The 20,938-nt window shown below is 39.3% G+C and overlaps 3 protein-coding genes across 5 annotated transcripts; 2 read left to right on the top strand and 1 right to left on the bottom strand.

Moving 5' to 3' along the window:
• Positions 1-336: 336 nt before the first annotated feature.
• LOC133428612 (uncharacterized) lies at positions 337-3,166 on the top strand. Its single transcript, XM_061716567.1, has 2 exons — positions 337-517; positions 998-3,166. Exon 2 carries the CDS (start codon positions 1,053-1,055, stop codon positions 2,583-2,585), a length of 1,533 nt encoding a protein of 510 aa, XP_061572551.1. The 5' UTR covers positions 337-517; positions 998-1,052; the 3' UTR covers positions 2,586-3,166.
• A 3,644-nt stretch (positions 3,167-6,810) lies between these two features.
• On the top strand, positions 6,811-13,618 carry si:dkeyp-84f3.9 (zinc finger protein 26). 3 transcript variants are annotated; one of them, XM_061716540.1, is made up of 3 exons: positions 6,811-6,989; positions 9,045-9,170; positions 9,489-13,618. In XM_061716540.1, the coding sequence occupies exons 1-3, from the start codon at positions 6,948-6,950 to the stop codon at positions 12,618-12,620; spliced, it is 3,300 nt and encodes a 1,099-aa protein (XP_061572524.1). In that variant the 5' UTR covers positions 6,811-6,947; the 3' UTR covers positions 12,621-13,618. The 3 variants fall into 3 exon arrangements, with proteins under 3 accessions (XP_061572524.1, XP_061572525.1, XP_061572523.1); XM_061716541.1 differs by having other exon boundaries at positions 6,811-7,068; XM_061716539.1 differs by having other exon boundaries at positions 6,811-7,088.
• A 2,848-nt stretch (positions 13,619-16,466) lies between these two features.
• prss1 (serine protease 1) lies at positions 16,467-17,656 on the bottom strand. Its single transcript, XM_061716591.1, has 5 exons — positions 17,578-17,656; positions 17,338-17,494; positions 16,995-17,248; positions 16,769-16,905; positions 16,467-16,682 (listed from the first exon to the last, which is right to left on the bottom strand). The coding sequence occupies exons 1-5, from the start codon at positions 17,615-17,617 to the stop codon at positions 16,533-16,535; spliced, it is 738 nt and encodes a 245-aa protein (XP_061572575.1). The 5' UTR covers positions 17,618-17,656; the 3' UTR covers positions 16,467-16,532.
• Positions 17,657-20,938: the final 3,282 nt, after the last annotated feature.

Below are 20,938 nucleotides of genomic sequence, written 5' to 3'. Positions count from 1 at the left end.
ACTGGTACAGTGAGCAAAATTACCGGAGTTAAATTCCTTGTCGGGCAATGTTAAAACTGATTCTGATTACTAAGGGAAAAATGTATTTATTTATTTATATTGAAATTAAAAAAACAAACTTTTCTTCTTTAACTTTTCCCAAATGGTTTTTAGTATTCACACACACATACAAATCACACAATTATAGGTCACTACAGGATAACTATAACCATTACTAATTTAAACCAGATTTATGTTGAATCAAGTGTTTTGGGGTTTTAGTTTTATTTTTAGCCGCCAGGGGTCAGTATAATGAGCAGTGGCCGGTGTGTCGCTGCAGGAGCGTCTGGCCGTAGAAGAAGAAGAGCCCGAGTTCCCTCTCTTGTTGTGCGGGGCTAACGCGGCTAACTGCTACCGCCAGGCGCCGGCGAGCCAGCCCGGCTGTCGATGTCTGTCCGAACCACCCTGGGAAAGCTGTTGAATGGTTTAGTGTTTTTTTTCTGCAAATGATCTGACTCGATTTCACCTCGGATTGGCGGTAAGCTGAAACAGAAGCTATCGAGGCTAACGTTAGCACGGCGAGCTTTAGCAAGGCGAGCCCGCGTTTTCACAAAGTAACGCTGTTCTGCAGAAAATACCTCATTTAAGCTTTTCTCCCCTCCCCAAAACACCACTTTTCTGCTGAATTTAGGTATTTTTCATATACGATCACATTACTTGGTTTGGTATCCATTTTTTTTCCCAAATGGATTGAGTACAGATTAATTTCGGGATGTGTTTGTTTTGAGATGTGTTTTTTTATACGACTGTAGAGCTATATATACTTTTGAAAGATGCTAAAGTACTGTTTTTAACACAATAACTGCAGTGGAAAAACTCTCTGTGTACAATTCTGTTAGAGAAGCAGCTCCATCTTCTCTTCACTACTACCAGAATATTTTTAATCAGCAATTATTCATAACATTTCCCTCATGTCATTATTAGGATCATATTAAAGTCTTATGCTTTTCGTTTCCAGGTGTTCCCCAGGCCTGTACGTCAGCAGTGATCCCACGTCTGGGCCCAGCCCCACCATGAAGAGAGGGAGTCAAATCCTGAAGAACATCCTGCGTGATGCCGCAGGAGCAGACCAGGCAAATGGCAAATACTTCTGCTTCAGCTGCGAGCAGATGTTCGACAGTCGGAAATTTCTGGAGGAACACGTGTGTTCTTCTGCGAGTTTCATCTGCTCCTGTGGAACCGAGTTTACTGACTACAGAGACATGAAGGAGCACAGCACCACACACGAGCCAGGGCACCAAGTGCTTGATCACGTCACAATAAAGAAGCGCAGACTCGACAAGCTCAAAGCAGAGCAGGAACAGCTTTTGAAATTGCAGACAGGTGGGGCACCGAATATGGGCAATGCATCATCCTTATTGCTGGTGAGGCCCGGCCTGCAAGTACCCCATACTTCTGCTCTTTTGTCACAAGTTCCTGTGCAGACTGTGCAAATTCCACAAGTGCCTCAGTTGAATCCTGCTTTATCACAACCAGCTTTGCATTCAAATTCTATAGCAAACGGCATGAAAAGTGTTTTTGCAGGTGTTGGTGCACCAACAGTGGATCTTTGGACTCTCTATCAACCAGTTGTAATATTGGAAACGGATGACAATTTAAAAAAGAAAAAGCTATACACTTGTGCTAAATGTGAGCAGGGGTTTATGTCAAAGTCTGCTCTGATTACCCACCACAGCTTGCATGTCTCAGATAAAATATCTGGGTGCATAGGATGTGGGATGCTGCTCTCTAGCAAAAAAATGGTCCCTCGCTACCATTCTTGTAACGCCCCAAACAATCCGACCAAATGCAAAATCGTCACAGCAAAACCTCTGAATTACAAGCCACCAATTGAAGCCCCTAGACAGAATCCACTTCAGGCAACATCTTTGCAACAGTTAGAAAACAAGAATCCCAGTAAAGGTGGGCAGACATTTCACAATACTCCCATCCTAAAATCCCAAAATCTGTTCATCAGAACATACGATGCAAATGGAATTCGTGTCGCTATACCGCTGCAGACACAAACTCAGAATCCCAGTGCAATCCAAATTTTGAGTGGTGTCACCCAGCCATCAAAGGTTCAAAACCTTTATGTCTCTAATCAGAGCAATCAGAAGTTTCCTATCGCTCGGCAAAAGATCTTACCTAAAAAATCTATAGAGACTCCAAGAGGAAGTGATTTCAGATGCCGCGTCTGTCAACTTCTCTTTGAAAGCCCTCAGCAGCTTCAGAGACACAAGTGTGTCAAAGCCCGGGAATTCATGGCAAAGCACATGGCATCTGGTAAACAGATTTGCAGGCTGAATACGGTGACGCCAGTAATTGCCCCAAGCTCAGCTCAGATGAACGGGCAGACAAATCTGGGATTTTCACCCTCTGGCTCAAAGACAAGCCAGTTTGTGGCTCTCAATCTGGAGAATGGGAAAGTAGGGGTTTCTGTCAATGGAGCGATGGAAGTTGTTGGTAGTGATGATGATGAGGATTGCTACATTGTAGAGAGTGGACCAGAGAAACCTGCTGAGATGATCTACCAAGTAACTTCATCGGTTCCCATCAAAACCTGACAGTCTCATGAGGCACACCCAGTTTGCATGTCACCTTTTGTTATGGACCAAGCGCACACACGCAGCAGTCTTGTGGCTGAATGGCATCAACATGGTTTTGTCACACAGGAACACAATGCTTCCTGGCTTTCTCCAAACTGCTTTATAAGATAGAGAATACAGTATATAAAATGTGTATTTTATTCAAGTGGATGTTTTTTGTTAGTAAATATGAACTCCTGATTTTGAATTTGTTACCTGGGAAATTGAAGTTGAAAATGTCATCCCAACATATTTACATAGTTTAGCCATGTTTGGATATCTGGACACTGTATAATAGTCTTTCTTTTGTTTGTTGTCTTAATCACATTTTTAGGAAGGTGGGAACATGTGGATCTGTGGGACTTGGTCACCATGCCTTTTGTGTTTTTAGCTGCTTTGTTGGCTTTTATCCATACAGTTCATGATGTATTAAAGTATATTTTCAAACTGACTGTTCATGGGGAAATATGTCTTGTTATTATGTTTATTTAGGTGGTAAACGAATAGCTGACAGTGCTTTGAACCTGCCTACAATTTAATAAACGTTACTGATGGTTTAATACAGTGAAGTGTGTTTGACTTAGTAGCACAATAGTAAATGAGATTTTTTACAGACTTTTTAAACATGGAACATTTAATATACTAAACAATTTTTTTTTTTACAGCCGTCAACTGTTAATTGTTTTTATATTTTCCTGAATTTTTAATGTCAACCTGTGGCAAAGATGTCCCTCGTGTTCATAATGTGTTATCGTGGGTTCAGTTTACCTCCAGCAGAGGGAGCAGTGTGTGTAAAACAAATTAGAAACAGATAAACAGCCTCGCCGTCCAGATGCGTGTATGGGACGTTCAAGTGTTTGTAAAGGCCGTAGTTAACGAGAGACCCTGCACTAGGAATAAAACTTAATCGCCCTGAAAAAAATTAAAGAACTTAAAAAAAAAAAGCTATTGACAAATGTATACTCTATTCTTATCCGTCCATCATATGATTTGAACGTATATTGTGATTACTAAGACATGAACTGATTGCAGAGTGGGCCAGCTAGGAAAACAGGGATCCAATGAGTAAAAGGTTCCTTAAAGTTCTCAAAAAATATATATTATAGATAGAAGGCACTTAACAAAAAAGAAACAAAGGAAAACATTTTCATAAAAAAGTTGGAATGCCTAGAATGAGATGGTCAGAGACCAAAACAAGTCACAAAATGTCCAGAGATTAACAAAAAGAAAAATTAAAATTGAGTGTGTGACAGAAATGCATTAAATAGCAACAAATAAATGCAAATTATGTGCTTAATGAGATGGTGAAATAATAAATATGGGGGTGTATTATTCCCATGCAGGTTTTCTATTATAATAACAATAATACATTTTATTTATAGCCGCCTTTCCAGGGACCCAAGGCCATTTTTCCAAAGGACACAGCAACAATCAGGGCAATGCAACACAAAAGGGCAAGACAATAACAAAAGACTACAAGGAATAAGCTATTTAAAACAAAATGCATCTTCAGTAGGGATTTAAAAGTCTGAAAAGAATCAGTACTGCGTATGTGACGTGGGAAAAAAAGAGACAGGGGGCAGAGCAGCTGAAGGATCTGGAGCACATGGTGACCATAGAGGTAGATGGAACTATAATAATAATAATAATAATAATACATTTTATTTGTACAGCGCTTTTCAAGGCACTCAAAGACGCTTTACATTAGTAACAACTTTGAGCTGGATGTAGGACAATGACCCGAGACTCCGAGATGGTGAGTTGATGTGTAAAAGCTCGGATAGGTAGTCAGGGGGGAGGCCATGGAGGATCTTGAAACTAAATAACAATATATTATATTCAATGTACGATTTGATTGGAAGCCTATGCTGCAGTCAATATGATCAATGATCAAATATAATGATTATTTGTGCAGTGCTATATTATGGTCTGTGCAATTATTATAATTTTTATTTTTTATTTTTCATTCCAATGTATGTACTGTTTATATTTTGTAATTATATATTTTTTACTTTTTACCCTTTCCCTGCATGTGTGTGTTGAGTGTACTGCTGCTGCACAAAGTGAATTTCCCCATTGAGGGAGAAATAAAGGACAATCTTATCTTATCTTTTTTTTCATTTTTATTTTATTTTCAGCGGATGCTCCTCGTTTCTGTCAAATTTGTAATGTTTTTCTTTAATATGTGTTTATATTGGTACATGTAAGTAATCGTGGTTGATTATTGCTTTGTTCCTCAATGACTGTTATAAAGCATATCTGGGTAATTTAGGTGACATTTAGGTTATATTTTTAATATAAGGTCAATTTAGATACAATGTATACGAAACAAGATGCATACACACTAAGAACACGCTGAGAGGAACTATAAGATATTCAAAACTATGAAACAAAGCATTTGTGTAATATCGAAAAAATACAAAAGAACAAAATATCTATATATCATTCGCTCGTTTTGTTTATTTTGAACATGTATAAAAAACAAGAAAAAAAGATAAGAAAACAAATACAGGTGGGCATTCCACCACATAAAGAAAAATACCAACATCAAACACATATTTCAATTACATGTTCGAAAAGGAGTGGGAGGAAGTATAAACTTATTTAATCCCACCCCCCTTCTGTATTTACTTTTTATACTATACGCTAATTTGTTTAAATATATATCATTTTTACAAAAATAACCTGTTTAATACCAGATGTAAGCTCTATCATAAATATAATATAACTATGATATAAATATAATACGTATATCTAAGTATAAACATACAAACACATGATGAAATAGCAGAACACACAGCTGGTGATCTTTAAACACAATCTTCACTTTTATACCTCAAATAAACTATTTCTTTATATTTCTTCTTAAATTGTTTTATGTTTGTACATTATTTTAACTCCAAATTCAAACCATTCCACAGTTTAATTCCACAAACTGATACACAAAAACATATTTTTGTTTTACGCACAAATAAAGATTTGAAGTTTAGGTTACACCTTAAATTATAATTATACAGGACTGTCTCAGAAAATTAGAATATTGTGATAAAGTTCTTTATTTTCTGTAATGCAATTTAAAAAAAAAAAAAGTCATACATTGTCATTCTGGATTCATTACAAATCAACTGAAATATTGCAAGCCTTTTATTATTTTAATATTGCTGATTACGATTGCGGTTTACAGTTTAAGATTAAGATTCCCAGAATATTCTAATTTTTTGAGATAGGATATTTGAGTTTTCTTAAGCTGTAAGCCATGATCAGCAATATTAAAATAATAAAAGGCTTGCAATATTTCAGTTGATTTGTAATGAATCCAGAATGTATGACATTTTTGTTTTTGTAATTGCATTACAGAAAATCACAATATTGTAATTTTCTGAGACAGTCCTGTATTATATGCACATGTCCTGGTTGGTTTCTGTATTTATAGTAGTAGTAGTAGTGTTTATTTCGAATATGAATCGTATAAAAAAAGAAAGAAATAAGACAATCGTCTTAACATGAGACATAACAAAGTACATATTCGAAAGGGAGTGAGAAGAAGTAAAACTTATAAACTCTCACCCCCTCTCCTTAAATATGACTAGCTAAAACATGCAAACATAACATTATGCAAACATAATAAAAAATAAATTAAAATAAATAAAAAATTAAAAAAAACAACAATCAAAACAAGACAATAAAAACATTGTAGCAACATAAGCTACTGACTAGTGTAAGAAAATAAGGATAAAAATAAATAAATACAAAATAAACACTGTATCATTGCACCCAAGCATTTTGCTCATCCCTGTACCTCTGAAAAATAATATCTTTGTATTTTATTTTAAACGGTTAAATATTTGGACATTGCTTTAATTCCATTGAAAACTTGTTCCATAGCCTCACCCCGCTGACTGAAACACAAAAACCTTTCCTGTTTGTGCGTATTAATGTGACATTAAAATTACTTTTGCCCCTTAAACCATATCTTTCCTCATGAATACTAAATAATTTCTGTAACAGATCATTTTTTGCTTTGAACATTATTTGCGCTGTTTGATAGCCCACAATATCCATACATTTGAGTATCTGCCTTCAGTACTTCAATCCAGCACACCTGTGATCGAATATTTAGTGTATTTTGATTTTGAGCGTGTTTGCCTATACCTAAAGTTCCTCCTTTAGGTAATTGTAATATTTCCGCTAGTCCGTGAAGGGGTCTCCGTGTGCAGGCTCGGGAGTGATTGGCGTTTGTCGCTTCGCTTTGTGCATGGATGTCGAGTGCCCAAGTACTGCAAACTGCTCCATAAAGAAGACAAAGCCCTGGTGTTTGTAAGCAGCTCAGTCCCTTGATCAATGCTCCGACGTAAACAGTATCGATCCGCCCCGGAGCGAGAGGTAGTGTTCCTTTAGCCGGCTAGCTGGAGCCGCGGTGAATGCATGGAAACTCCGTCCCGGCTCTCTCTCCCGCAGACAGGCAAGCAACGTTCACTAGCGGTCGGTGTCGGGGCTCCACACGCATTATTGCTGAACAGAAAGCGTTGCGAGGTGACTTTAAGTTGAGGGTTGGGTTGGTTTTGGCCTGTGATGTTTAATGAGCAGCAATCTTGCAACGCCTGGCCTGCATTGTTAAGCCTGATTTATGATTCTGCGTTAAATCGACGCGTAATGTACGCGGCGACGCGCACCCTACGCAGTAGGCCCTGCGTTGGTGTAACGCGGAACCATAAATCAGCGGACGGAGACAAAAGCCATCTGCTCTCAACATGGAAAAGTCTTAACCAGATGAAATGATGAAAAGGCTGCTAGTATTAGCAGCCACTTTACAAACTAGTGCAGGTTTTTTTTAAATGTTACATGTATGAAACTATACTTGGATATAGCTTATGTCCACCAGTCTCGGGCGTGCCGCATTTAGTAGCTTTAAAGTCTGAGAAATATGTCTGCTGTTATTTGTTAATGGAGAGAGGCATTCACGTGCTTCCAGTTATGTGAGCTTCGCATGAAGGACTCTTACTTTTCACATTCAAATATCAGTAAAATATACAGAATGTCAACCACGGTATATACCGAAAAACCTTCATTTAGAGTTTACTCATATTTAGGGTTGCCAGCTCCCTGTAAAATAAATAAGGGACACCTCATCTGCAGGACTGGCCAACCCGATTGCCTTCACCTTTCCTGGCTTGGTGAATTTTTTTAGCCCCTTTTTTTGTGAGTGAAACGATTTTTTAACTATTTGACTGGAACCTGAATTGAATTAGATGCACATATTTTTGAATGCCATCAACACATGGAAAACAAATTATTATCCAGCAATTCACTTTAATACAAAATAACAAAATGAACTGAATGAAACAAGTATCTTTCTTAACAGAAACCTGTCCTGATAAACTAAAAATTGTATAAATTAATTCAAAACAATTGAAAGAAAGCAGAACATCCATTCTGTAATAGTGCACATTTTTAGTGCAATAACAAAAGTGCAAACAGAAAGTCTGTAGAAAACTTGTAAACATATTTGTGCCTCAAAGGCCATGACTGTAGGCTGCAGTTGTAGTAAAACAGAAAAAAATAACTTGTGAACTCAACAGCTCAATGCCATTTTCCGACTATTTTTTGACTCTCACAGTAATACGGGACAAAGTGTGTCCCTTTTCAGCTCCGTACGGGACGCCATACTTTAGTTTATAAATACGGGACGATTCCGTTTTTCAAGGGACGGTTAGCAATGATGGCAATGACTCGTATTTCTTCCGTTGTTTTGTCATTTTCTCATTTATACAGAACAAAGATGTAGTTATTGTTAGCAATAAGTGAACAATTTTTCTGCGGTTTATAAAAAACCAGGCAGACTCATTTTCAGTGTAATAACTACACCTAATTTCCATGAAAATGTAGAAGAATCGAATAGAAAAGTGTTTCTCTTTGAGATGCAGTTAATATTTTTTTTTTCTGTGTAGTTTCCACCAGAGAGTCGTTTATATTCTGAGGGACATTGAACTCATCTATTTCTTATAATATCGTCCCAGCTAACAGTTTCTAGTTCTCAGAACCTTTTGGGGAATGTTACGTTTTCATTGCAGAAATGTTTCCTGAAATCTAGGCTGGGGTTGTCATGTGTTTTGAGATGGAAAGTTTGCTTTTGGTTTCACTCTCTGTCTTTTCTGTTAACTTTTGAGCAACCTTTGCAGAATATTCTCATTTAGTTGTATTCACATTTCCCCTAACGTTCGCATCACGGCCAACCTTTTGAAAACCTTATGACAATGCTAAAGTAAGGATCTCTCTGTCCATCGGTTTTGAAGACTTAACAAATAAGCATGTCCTTATTTTGCTACCTTTCTGAGAGATTTTTGATTAGAATATTATTAATGCTCCCTTTGTGAGAGTCTGAACTTTGACAACATTTTCAATGTATGTAAAGTGACAACAAATCTATTTAATTTACAGACCCTGGACATGGGGAATAAGATGTCCTCTGGCAGAGGACGCAGTGACCAAAATACGATGTCCGGGTTAACTTCTCCGACCCCTCTTCCTTGCAGTGCCTTTCGTGCGGCTTCAGACTGCAAGCAGGTAGCCAGTTAAGAAAACATTCAGATGAAGCAACAAATATTCATAGTCCTTGAAGCTGCAGAATATGTCATTATTGTTTCAGCTACATTGTTTTCCTGATTGCAAGAGCATTGAATTATGGTTCTGTACTGATATAAGTTACTCTGACACTACAAGCCTGTATATGTAGGTTTAATTATAAAGGATACCAGATTAGGTGACAGAGTTGAGTTCTGAGTTTATTATTGCTTAAACTCATAATGTTTTGATTCATTTTTAATATTGGAAGACATTTAAACCACACATTAATAATGATTTTTTTTTTTTTTCCCCTTGCAGATGCTTGACAATAACGGTTGTAGTGAAGGAGACCTGAAAACCAGCGAAGGAGGCAAAATGAAAGCAGCCGATTTGAACCCGTCTCCCCCTCGATCATCTGAGCAACTGGAGTCTGATGGAAACGTCACCTCTGAAACAAATTGTCAGCAGAGTGAGTATGTGTCGTCACCAGTGGCTTCACCAGTAAGCGACTCCGCAACAGACAGCCCAGACAAGCCCAAGGGGATCCGCAGGAGACGTGGTAGGCCTTCTAAACCAAAATTCGTGTTGCCTGATGGTGATGCTTTGCTCCCAAAAAGAGGAAGAGGACGGCCAAAAAAATCTGAAGCTGCAGCTTATCCAAAAAAGGTTCCTAAGATTGTGGCTCCACGTCCTCCTGTTAATCCTGCAAGGACGCTGAGGAGTAGAAGAGGGCCACATCTGTCCACACAGGGTGAGACACTTAATCCCGAGGAATTCCGTCACGGTATTAAAAGAAGAAGAGCCAAGTGCCACACTGATCAGCAAATTCCAGAAAAAGTGTTCAAGCTGGAAGAATCCCAGGAGGTATCACCAGAGTTGAGCAACAACAAAAACGGTGGTGGTAGTGTAGAAGCGAGCATTGATACACCAGAGACTAATACATATGGAAATGTTGATCAGTTGCCCCTGCTTTCTGAAAATGTGCAAGTAAAACGGGAGCTGCTGTCCCAGCCAGAGCCAGAAATAAGTCCTTCACATGATTTGAATAGTTTAAACTTGCTAAACCCCCCTAAAGACAGTAAAGAAACAAACATAAAACAGTCAGTGAGCATGAATGGCAACGAGGAGCCTCTGTCAAAAACACCTGATTTACCAGTGATAGTGGATTTTCTGAAGGATGAGCCATCTTGCACAAATATTGTAACCTCCATTAAAGAAATGCCCAAATCTGTAGAGACCCCCTCTGCTGGGGAAGCTGAAGATGTAGATCTGGAAGAGGATGACTCAAATCCAGTGTCACAGTCAAATAGTCCTAAAACTGTTCAAAAAGATGCCACATCCACAGTTAAACCAGAGTGTCCAAAAAGGCAGCGAAAACGTTTTAGGCGCAAGAGAGGCGGCAGGAGAAGGAGGAGGAGAAATGTTTTTATACAGAAGGAGAACCTTGTAGAGAAACATGACGCTGGTGGGGATACACAGCAAAAAACAGACGATGCGGATAAGGAAGTTGACTTGGATGGCACTAAGGTCATCTATACTAAAAAAGGGAGTAAAACACTGTTAAAATGTGGTTACTGTGGTCGGCTGTTTAAATTTCTGTCTCAGTTCGTCATCCATCAGCGCATTCATACGGGGGAAAGGCCTTTCATATGCTCTGAGTGCGGAAAAGGTTTTAGCAAAAATTCTAATCTAAATCTTCATCTTAAGACGCACAGGAAGAACAACATGTATCAAAAATGTCATTTGTGCAAGCTACGGTTCTCTTCCTCGGAGTATGCCTCTCATCTTAAGACGCACGCAGATGAGCTAGAGCTACAGACCAACATCATCAAGCCTGAAAAACAGAGCAGAGAGGTGACCCATGAAATCGACCAGGGATTTCTGAAACCAGCCACACCGGAAAAAAAAGAAAAAAAGGTTTGCCAGTACTGTGGTAAAACATTCCCGTTCCAGTCCGCCCTCGTTAGACATGTCCGAGTCCACACGGGAGAGAAGCCCTACAAGTGTGATATATGCGGCAAAGCTTTCGGTCAAGCCTATTTTCTCCGAGTTCACGAATTGACACACTGGTCTGTGAAGCGCTACAATTGCACACTATGCGAAAAATCTTTCACTCATTATAGCAACGCAAAAAACCACACATGTAAACCCGTGGAAGGAATTGAACCTCCACAGACCAGCAGGCGTATAAAACCCTCGCTGACATACACATGTCACATCTGCAAAAAGATTTTTGAACACCTGCAGGTGTTCAACACCCATATGAAAGAGCACACGGGCACAAGGCTTTACCGCTGTTTGTTTTGTGACAAGCTGTTTGCTACCCTGTCTGAATTTCACACCCATCGTAGTCGGTGCACGGCAGAGAAAAATACTTCCAGTCAACCAATAAAGGAGGAAGAGACGATGACACTGATTCAGTACTCGGTACCTTCACTTAGGTGTTCGTCAGGACCCAACTCCACTCCCGTTGTGACTTCACGCTGTGAAATGCAAAACAAACCATCGCAGGTCAGGCAGAAGAGGCGCGCTACCAAGTTAAACAAACCCTTTCTGTCAACGGTCGTACCGCCTGATCAAATGTCCCACATTGTGTTAAAGCTGAACAAGCTCGATAATAGATCCGACCCTAGGAGATATCTGTGCCCAAAGTGTGGGCGACAGTTCAGACATATGGGCAGGCTCAGAGCCCACATGCTCACACACGCCGGCGGCCAGAGTTACACTTGTGCCTCTTGTGGGAAGACACTGGGGAGTTGGCAAAAACTGTGGTATCACCAGAGAATCCACCGGCAGAGAAGTGGCCGCTTCACTTGTCCACAGTGCGGGCAAGGTTTTCGCTTCGTCGGGGCTTATAAAAAACACATGAAAGAGCACCCCGATTTCCACTGGGTTCAAAAGAGGCCTATGAAAGCGTTTCTGCCTTATCAATGCGAGCAATGCAAATGCAGCTTTAAGACTCTCGATCTGCTGTTCAGTCACCAGATTTGCCATTCCTCGACACAGGACATACGCGTAGACACTAATTTTGACTTAACAGAGGATCGCAGTTCACAACCAAACAAGAAAATACCAAGCTCTCCCAGCAACAGTCTGGTTATTTTGTCAGGTGAAAGAAATAGCGTTTTCTCGAGCCTCTCGCATAAATATTCAGATGCAGCTTGTGAAAGGTCCCCTCTGCTTCCCGTGATTTCTTCTGTGTATAGTCAGGGCCCGGATTTGGATTATTCTGTAGGCAGCACACAGTTAGTCCAAGATAAAGAAACTCAGCCTGACAGAATGACTGAAAATGTGCCTATAAGTAGAAGAAAAACATGTTCCAATCAAAGTAACAGCAAATCAAATGAAGGGTCTTCAGACGATGTTAATTGTGCTGTGTGTGGAAATGCGTTTCCTGCCATTTCAGACCTTTATCAACACTATTTACAGCATGCTAGAGGTGAGGTGTAAAACATGACATGCAGTTTTCTCACATTTAGGTATTTTTAAGTTTTGAACGCAGGGGCCCTCCTAGTGTTGGATTAAACAACATAAAAACATTACTTCACACTTGGTAAACAAGGAAACAGAGCACGCTGTGAATTTCAAATCTGTTTTCATTTCCTTTTAGTTAAGAACTTCAGGAAGATTCCACTTACTCTATTTTAGTCATTTCTGACTTCTAAAATAAAAGGAAAGCTGTTGAGAAACAGAAAGAAAGTTGGGGGCACGCTGATGATGCCAGAAGGGACTGCAGTGCGCTATCAAACTAATTTTCCAGATACTGTACATGTAGTGGATCAATTCCTTACCAGCAGCAAAACATGAATATTAGGCTGTTCAAGAATGTGTCTGGAGGCAGAAATAAATTACTTATATATAGATTAGATTTAAAAGAAAAACAGATTGGGTCCTCATTTATGCATTCTGGAACTGGTATTTAATAACTTTGGGGATTTATTTCACAATCTGAGACAAAGCTAACAGTTTAAAATAAAATCATGTCCTTAAAATAAACACACTGTGTGAGTTTAGTTTGATTAAGTTCATCACAGTGCATCTGCCTGCGTTGTATTCACTGTGAATGAAATTATCAACTTAAACCATGTACGGTAGTTCTGGAGGGCACTGAATTCACATTTGTGTTGGACAACAACATCCTTGTGTTTCAGCATTTTCCATTTATATTTTAAGAATGAATATCCGGCTTTGCACAAATGTGTCATGTGCTTTTATCTAGCTTTACACTTAACTACCCACAAAAAACGTCAGACAAACATTCCACAACTATTAGCCAGGTTTTGCAGATTATTATTTACTGCTTATTGGATGAAAAAGTGTAAATTTTGACCATCGTGTTGGCCTTTACTTTTTTGGAGAAATGAACCTCTTTCCTTGTTGTTCCTTCACTCTGTTGTATATATTGATGCTACAGTTTTGTCTTGAACACAATAAAGCCAATTTTTGTATTTGCATAAAATTGTGTTTTGGATTTTTTTCATTTTTTTAAACAGATACAAGGACAGCTCCTTCATGTGATGCAACGGTGTTGACAGTATTAAGCAAATACTTAAATGTATCAAGTCTGTAAAAAATATGAAACATGCAGAAATGTAGAAATCACAGTAATATAAATGACAATCTTTTTTTGTGTTAATACGTATTATAAAAAGAATCTACACTTCTCTTGGTACAGGATCTTAAAATGACTATAAACATGTTTGAACTCGAACCAACAGCTCATCAGAGAAGAAGGGAGTTGCTGGAGGCCAGGGAGCCTCCGCAGAAAAGGTAGAGGCAGAGGCAGAGAGACCTGGTAGGGAGCAGAGTTGTTCCTGCGCTCCAATAGACTTAAGTCTTGACTTATAAGTCTAATCGTCTTTTAGAAACCTAGAGCAGCTTTATACATCTGAAAAAGGTTTAAAATGTTAAGCATAAGATTTAATTACACATAAGACTCATTCTCCTACTTCCAACACAGCTAGTGTTTTCTGGTCAGCACTATGGTGAGTGAATACTCAACAACAATGATGTTCATGGCAACAATACGAGCAAAAAACCTCATCTCTGGACATAAAATGTCGACAGAAGTCGATGAGATCAAATGGGTGAGCTGTAGAACTGTTAAAAAATAATGGATAAGAATAAGACAGAGCCTTTCTGTTTTAACAAGAAGCATGAATTTTGGTAGAAAGGAAAAAAAAAGCACGGGCACCTGTGTCATTTTTGAACTGTTATAAAGAATTTCAACTCAGTACCAAATGATTAACAGAAAAACAAAAGATTATTTATTCAAAATGTTTGAATATATATTTTTACATCCTTTTTATACCCACTGTTTTTTATAGGATCATCATGGTTTAATATGTTAAACAGCTGATATTTGAATTCTGGTTTGACAATTATTTGGGTTTTCTTGATTTCACTGATTTGAGCAATTCACTATCAGTAATTATTCATGTCTTTTTTTTAATTAATAGATACATATCTTGCAATCTTTCTTTTTAAGCCCATTATTGCCAATAATTAACAACAAATTAAGCTTCACTAAGATTTACAATACAATACACTTTATTGTCCCCTTCATGAAATATGTTTCAGACCTATTGGTGAGCAAACAAAGGCCTGGAAGTTACAACAATACATATTACATGTTTCTAAATATTGCACACATTTGTCGTTTAAACAGCATATTAATCAGGTTTGTAAAACAGCATTTTTCCAACTCCGTAGAATCTCAAAGATTAGGAGCATCCTCTCTGGCTCCAGCTGATCCAAACTGCAGCTGCGCGAGTGCTATCAGAAATCACAAGATAGACTTTGTCTCTCCGGCGTTAGCCTCAATCCATTGGCTCCCAGTAAAACTTAGAATCCAATTCAAGATTCTGTTACTTGTGTAAAGTCTAAAACAGCCTAGCTCAGCGATATTCACAAGACCTGATAGTTCCTCATGTTCCTAATAAAGCTCTCCGTTCTCAGAGTGCAGGTTTACTCGTAGTTCCTAGAGCATCCAAATGTAGATTTGGAGGTCGGGGCGTTCTGCTATGAGGCACCATTTCTATAGAACCAACTTCCAATGTGGGTTTAAAACCAAACATAAAAGTTTCTGTTTAGTAAAGCCTATAGTTAGTGTAAACTCTAGTGTGTTAGGGCCAGTAGTCATAGCTGCAGTTACGGGATAAGCCGAGAGCAGGCTCGTCTTAAACACAGCTTCTTTGCTATAGATCTACGCTGCAGGGGACACCAACATGATCCACTGAGCGGTGCCTCTCACCCTTTTAGTTCTCTTCTCCTTCTCTTCTCCTTCTCTTTCCTTTCTTCTGCCCAATCCATACTTATTGATTAGAATGATCTCAATCATAATTGTAGTCGATTATTCTTGTAGTTTGTTGTGCTGGTCTGCCCCTCCTTTTCTATTCTGTGCATGTTTGCAGGCCAGAGCCTCAGGAGCTGCATGCTGACCTGCAGTCTGATCCTCTGACCATCCCAGTGTCTGTTGTCTACACCTGTTTATATAGTCGTCTCTGCAATACACCAACTAACCACATATCAGTAATATGTACATTGAACTCTTAGTTCTCCACCTAACAGATAATGACTATTTATATATTTTGTTGTGTGGACCATTGACAACATATCCATGCCATTCCTCTCTCTGTTCGTCATTCTCTCTTTCTGATCTCCTTCCTCCTGCTCTGGCCTTCGATAGGAGGGTCCCTCCTCATGAGCCAGGTCCCACTCAAGGTTTCATCCCTCTTAAAAGGGAGTCTTTGCCTGCCATTGTTTATGTAATAATTGCTCGGGGGTCATGTTCTGGGTCTCTGAAATGCACCTAGAGACAATATGAATGGTAATAAATGCTGTAAATAAAATTGAACTGAGTAGTTTAAGAGTTTGATGGAAATAGTGATAATTAAAACTGTTAACCATTGGAAAAACAAAACTGCATCGCCAAAAGAACAAGATGCCTATGGTGAAGCACGGAGGTGGATGTTTCATATTTTGGGGTTGCTTAACTGCAGTTTTAGTAACGGTGGAGGTAATTATGATTTCCAAACACAAGTCAACTTTGGCCCAAATTCTTAAGGTGTCTGCTAAAAAGCTAACTTTAACTGAATTCTACGGGTTATGGGTCCCAATAAAGGTAAAGCAAAGTTTTGGAATACCCACTATCTTTCACACTGATCATCACAATCCATCCATCCATTTTCTAACGCTTATCCATTACCAGGTTTCGGGGGCAGCAGTCTTAACAGAGATGCACAGACTTCCCTCACAGTAAAAGCAGAAAACAGAAGGTTTAGAGAATGACGATGGTGACTTTTTCTTTTTTTTTATTATTATATTTTCACATTTTTGTCAGATGAAGTGACTTCATTCTATTTAGTTGGAGGACATGGTGTTGCGAATCCAGCGGGTGTAGTTGCAGACCTTGGCATAAACTCCAGGTTTGTTCCTCTGGGCACAACCATAACCCCAGGACACCACACCCTGCAGCTGACCGTTGCACACCACGGGGCCACCAGAGTCACCCTGACACAGAGAAAAGACACGAAGAGGTGTGGGTTAAAGTCTTGTGGAGTTTATATACTTACAGAGGCAGAGATTGCAGCTCGTACCTGGCAAGAGTCCTTGCCTCCCTCCATGAATCCAGCACAGAACATGTTAGAGGTGATCTGACCAGGGTAGGCCGACCTGCAGGTGCTGTCGTTCAGGATGGGGGCATCCAGGCACCTCAGATTATCGGGGTAGTGACCTGGAGAAGAAAAACACAAAGCATATGAATATTTTAGCCACCACATTTTCATTACCACTTTCCAGATGCGTTTCCAGCGTTTCACTGACTTCCAGTGCCGCTGGTGTTTCCCCATCCAGAGATCAGGCAGCGGGTGCCGCTTGAAGCACAACTGGTGGGCAGAGACACTTGTCTGACGTAGTTGTTCAGGGTTGCAGGCCTATTCAGTTTGATCAGCATGATGTCGTTGTCCAGGTTGTAGCTGCTGTATGAAGGGTGACGGATGACCTTGGAAGAGCTGATGAACTGCTCTGTTCCCTCATTGACAGCAATGTTGTGCTCACCGAGACGCACCTGCATACGACTGCAGAGAGAAGCACGAGAAGAATTAGTCAAGTAATAATACATTTCACTAATGTTATTCATTCGCTAATATTCAGTCTCTTCCCTTACCTCTTGTAGCAGTGAGCAGCAGACACCACCCAGGTGCTGGAGATTAGGGAGCCTCCACAGAAGTGGTAGCCAGCATTCAGAGAGACCTGGTAGGGAAGAGAGTTCTTCCCGCAGGTGTAGCCTCCAACAATCTTGTCATCCTCAATGGGAGCAGCATCTGCAATAGAAGTTCAAGAGTTGCACACCCTTATGAAAAATAAAACCAATACATAAATGAATAAATGAAGCAGAGATTCTTACAGGCTGCAGCAAACAGGGCCAAGAGAACGAAGTACTTCATGATTGTATCCTGCACCTAGGTGGCTGCTCAGCTCTGCTGCTGCCCTTTTTAAACCCGCTGTTTTTTTTGTTATCTGAGTGGCCAAGGACACAGATTTCCATTTGGGACTTTTTCTTGGAGGCGTGTGTAAACGGGCATCTGGTTGGGCCAAAGGTCTGTTAATGTGAGACCTCAGCTCACCATCCTGGGTTAGGAACATTTTATCAATGATATGTTTTGCAATTGTGCCTCTAAAAAAAGAAAATCAATATTAAATAAGGTTACTTCTGGTTATTTTTAAGTGTCTGCTTGTCTTTAAATTATATGCACCAGAAAAGCAAGACATTATTAATTAGAAAACAAACATGAAGAAAAAAAGGGACCTATATAACCAATGTTTTCTGAATTACCTTTATGAAATGTATCAGAATTTTCATCCATTTCTCTAATCAGACATTTATTTAGCTACTTACCTCCTGTTAAGAAGACAGATTCATGAAACAACAACTTAGCAAAGCACGCTTGTGTATTCTATTAATGATTGTTTTGATGGTGAACAATTGAATAATAAATAAATATAGTTACTTACACACACAATTAATGTATATGTCTTTATATGAAAGATATGTTCCATCCATCCATCCATGTTAAATATTTAAAATATGTAATTTTTTTCCAGGTTCACTCAGAATTTTAATTTTTTTATTTTTCAGTTGTAAGAAAACTTTGTCTTAATTATCCATCTGGATTGTTTGGAATATTCTTGTTTGTGTAACAGTTGTTGTTTCTGTGCTGACAAAAACTCTTCATCCCTATCGAAAAGTGAAATTTTTTTTTTTTTTTTTTTTTGAAAGATTTTTTTTCTCACTTCAAAATAACATACTCACTGCTGGTCTAAATTTTTAAAAATGAAAATTGAAATTAATAGGAAAAAAAAGAAATAGTTTGCACACTTTTTTTGAAGCAATTCTATCTATATTATGGTATAAAAGTGTTTTGTGTCATCACTTTGATTCACTTACATTTGTGTCATTGCAACATTTATTTCCATCCAGGGCTTCATTCATTTTGTATTCAGGGTGGGAGAGTAAGACTGCTACGTGAAGTCTTTTCCAGTACATCCCAAAGGTCAAACTGGAGATATCGTGTGTATACTCTATGGTGGTAAATGCATGTGTAAACTTATGTTTTGTGCTCCCAGAAACAATCTATATTTCAGCCTGATTCATTCTGGTAATGTTATTTGAGAACAAGTCACTTTTCCAGCAGAAGATCTTTTTGCAAAATGAGATCTATGTGATGATTCTTTCTATTTATTCATTTGTCCAGGTGTTTTTCCCATCTGTCATTAGCCTTATTAATCAGGTCCGGAACCCACCCTGACACTCTTCCTCTCCTCCACATCCTACCCCATGACACTTCACTTCAACTGCACTACATTAATTACATGCGTTACATTAATGCTCAGCTCGCACTTTGGAAACTTGCACTGTGATCACCTGCACATTGTTGGACCACTCTTTCATCTACTTACCAAATCACTTATATATTATATAATATTATAGTAACTTGCATACTGCTAATCCCATTGCTTGTTTTTATATTGTCTATATTGCTAAAAATATCACTGTTCCAGATCTCCAATATTTAGAAAGATTTGTTGCACCAACTATGCCAAAACAAATTCCTTGTATGTCCAGTAACGTACACTGCAATAAATCTTTTTCTGATTCTGATTATCAATATATACTTTGCACAAAAAGTAATGACATTTGTTTATGGTAGATTATTTCTTTGTTGAAACAATGCTTCTTGGTAATAAATCTTATACCATTAGAAAGCCTGTTTACTTCCCTTTTAAATGGTGCCACATTTGTCAGGAACATGCATTTGTCTGATGAGTGGCAGAGCTGAGTACGTGGGCTGTGCCCATGAAAAATTTGCCAGATCTTCACTGCCAATGCCAAACAGCTTTTTCCTGTTGCTATTGACTTGTTTTGAGCTTCTGGTACCACCGGTTGCTGGCTATCAGGTGTCAGTCAGGCCTGAGAAGACTGTTGCCTCACCCTGTCAGCACTTAGGTATCGTCGACTGTCTTCTACAGATTTGCATTCAATGTTTGCAGGACGATATGGCCGACGGCTCTCTGCCAAGACGATCCGGATCAGACTACACACAGCCACTATCCGGTCTCATTGGGCTGCCAAGAGGCTTGCCATGACTGCCCTTCACCATCAGGCCCGTTTGCACTGGTGTCAACAACAAGCACACTGGAACCTGAACATGTGGAGGAACGTTACTGTAGCAAGCTCGTGCTACTGGGGTCGCCAGACCAGGGCCCGGATTTAGCGAGACCCACTAAGGTGGGCAGACTGAAATGTAGGGTGGGCAAATTTTGGGGGGTCTAACCCCCGAAAAAATAGAAAACTATGCTATCGTCATATCAGTTCATCTATCTTCTCCACAGTATGCTAAACCTATTGCCCTTCCTGACACTACCCTCTGCATTTACCTGGCCTTGGGACCGGTGTTCTGCCAATCTTGCTACCTGCCAAGAAATGCTACTTTGTGCTTCTGCGCATGCGCCCAGTCGATTTTCAAAGTTTGATTGCCACGCCAATCATTTCTTGCACGATGTAAAATGGATAATATGGGATGTTGAGTATTTGATCCATCAAAATACACAACGAATGTCATGAATTGCATTACACATTGTGAACATTATACGATAAAGAGAAAAAAAAAAAAACAATTCTATCGCTTTATTTGATATTCATTCAGTCATTGGCCTTTATTTAAAGGAGCTTGAGGCCGGATTGAGGCAGAATTTATGAAAATAATTCGTATACGTTTTAAGTTTTCTAGTAATAATGTCAGATGAAGCGTTCCAAACCCAAAAGAATGAGCCCTCTAGTGTATCTCTCCGTTGCCTTGAACAGGCTGTGTGCTGCAAAATGTGCTGCAATTCTGGGCCCGAATTTCCCGCGCTGGGCTGCGGATGTGACGTCACATGACACTGCATGCACGTTCTCCCCGGTCTCCCGTGCCGGCTTCGCTGTTGGTTGCAGTACCCCCGACGGCCGTCATGGTGAAGGGTGGCGCTAGAGAGTCTCATTTCTTAAAAGGAGCCTCAAGCTCCTTTAAATAGGCAGGTCATTAAGAACATTCTTATTTACAATAACGGCCTGGCAAGAGACAAGGACCACTTGGGGGGAAAGGAAGTGGTTTAGGGAGTAAAACATAGTAAAATTCTACAAAGGTAGAAAACCATTAGGTAGCATTTTTGGCAAAGCAGCAAAAAATGGCAGAACACCGGCACAAATAGGTTTGTGCCCTGTTGAG

Source organism: Cololabis saira, chromosome 3 (assembly GCF_033807715.1).
Source record: "Cololabis saira isolate AMF1-May2022 chromosome 3, fColSai1.1, whole genome shotgun sequence".
Taxonomy (NCBI): domain Eukaryota; kingdom Metazoa; phylum Chordata; class Actinopteri; order Beloniformes; family Belonidae; genus Cololabis; species Cololabis saira.
Note: the sequence above shows the minus strand (reverse complement) of the source record. Positions and strands in the feature narration are given on the sequence as shown.

Bases quoted from the DNA above. Each gene is read 5' to 3' on its own strand.
- LOC133428612 (XM_061716567.1), top strand. From the start codon at position 1,053: ATGAAGAGAGGGAGTCAAATCCTGAAGAACATCCTGCGTGATGCCGCA.
- si:dkeyp-84f3.9 (XM_061716539.1), top strand. From the start codon at position 7,032: ATGGAAACTCCGTCCCGGCTCTCTCTCCCGCAGACAGGCAAGCAACGT. The intron at 7,089-9,044 runs GTCGGTGTCGGG...TTTAATTTACAG, and splicing joins GCAAGCAACGTTCACTAGCG to ACCCTGGACATGGGGAATAA. The intron at 9,171-9,488 runs GTAGCCAGTTAA...TTCCCCTTGCAG, and splicing joins CGGCTTCAGACTGCAAGCAG to ATGCTTGACAATAACGGTTG.
- prss1 (XM_061716591.1), bottom strand. From the start codon at position 17,617: ATGAAGTACTTCGTTCTCTTGGCCCTGTTTGCTGCAGCCT. The intron at 17,249-17,337 runs GTAAGGGAAGAG...TTCTCTCTGCAG, and splicing joins GCTGCTCACTGCTACAAGAG to TCGTATGCAGGTGCGTCTCG. The intron at 16,683-16,768 runs GTACGAGCTGCA...TCTCTGTGTCAG, and splicing joins GAGGCAAGGACTCTTGCCAG to GGTGACTCTGGTGGCCCCGT.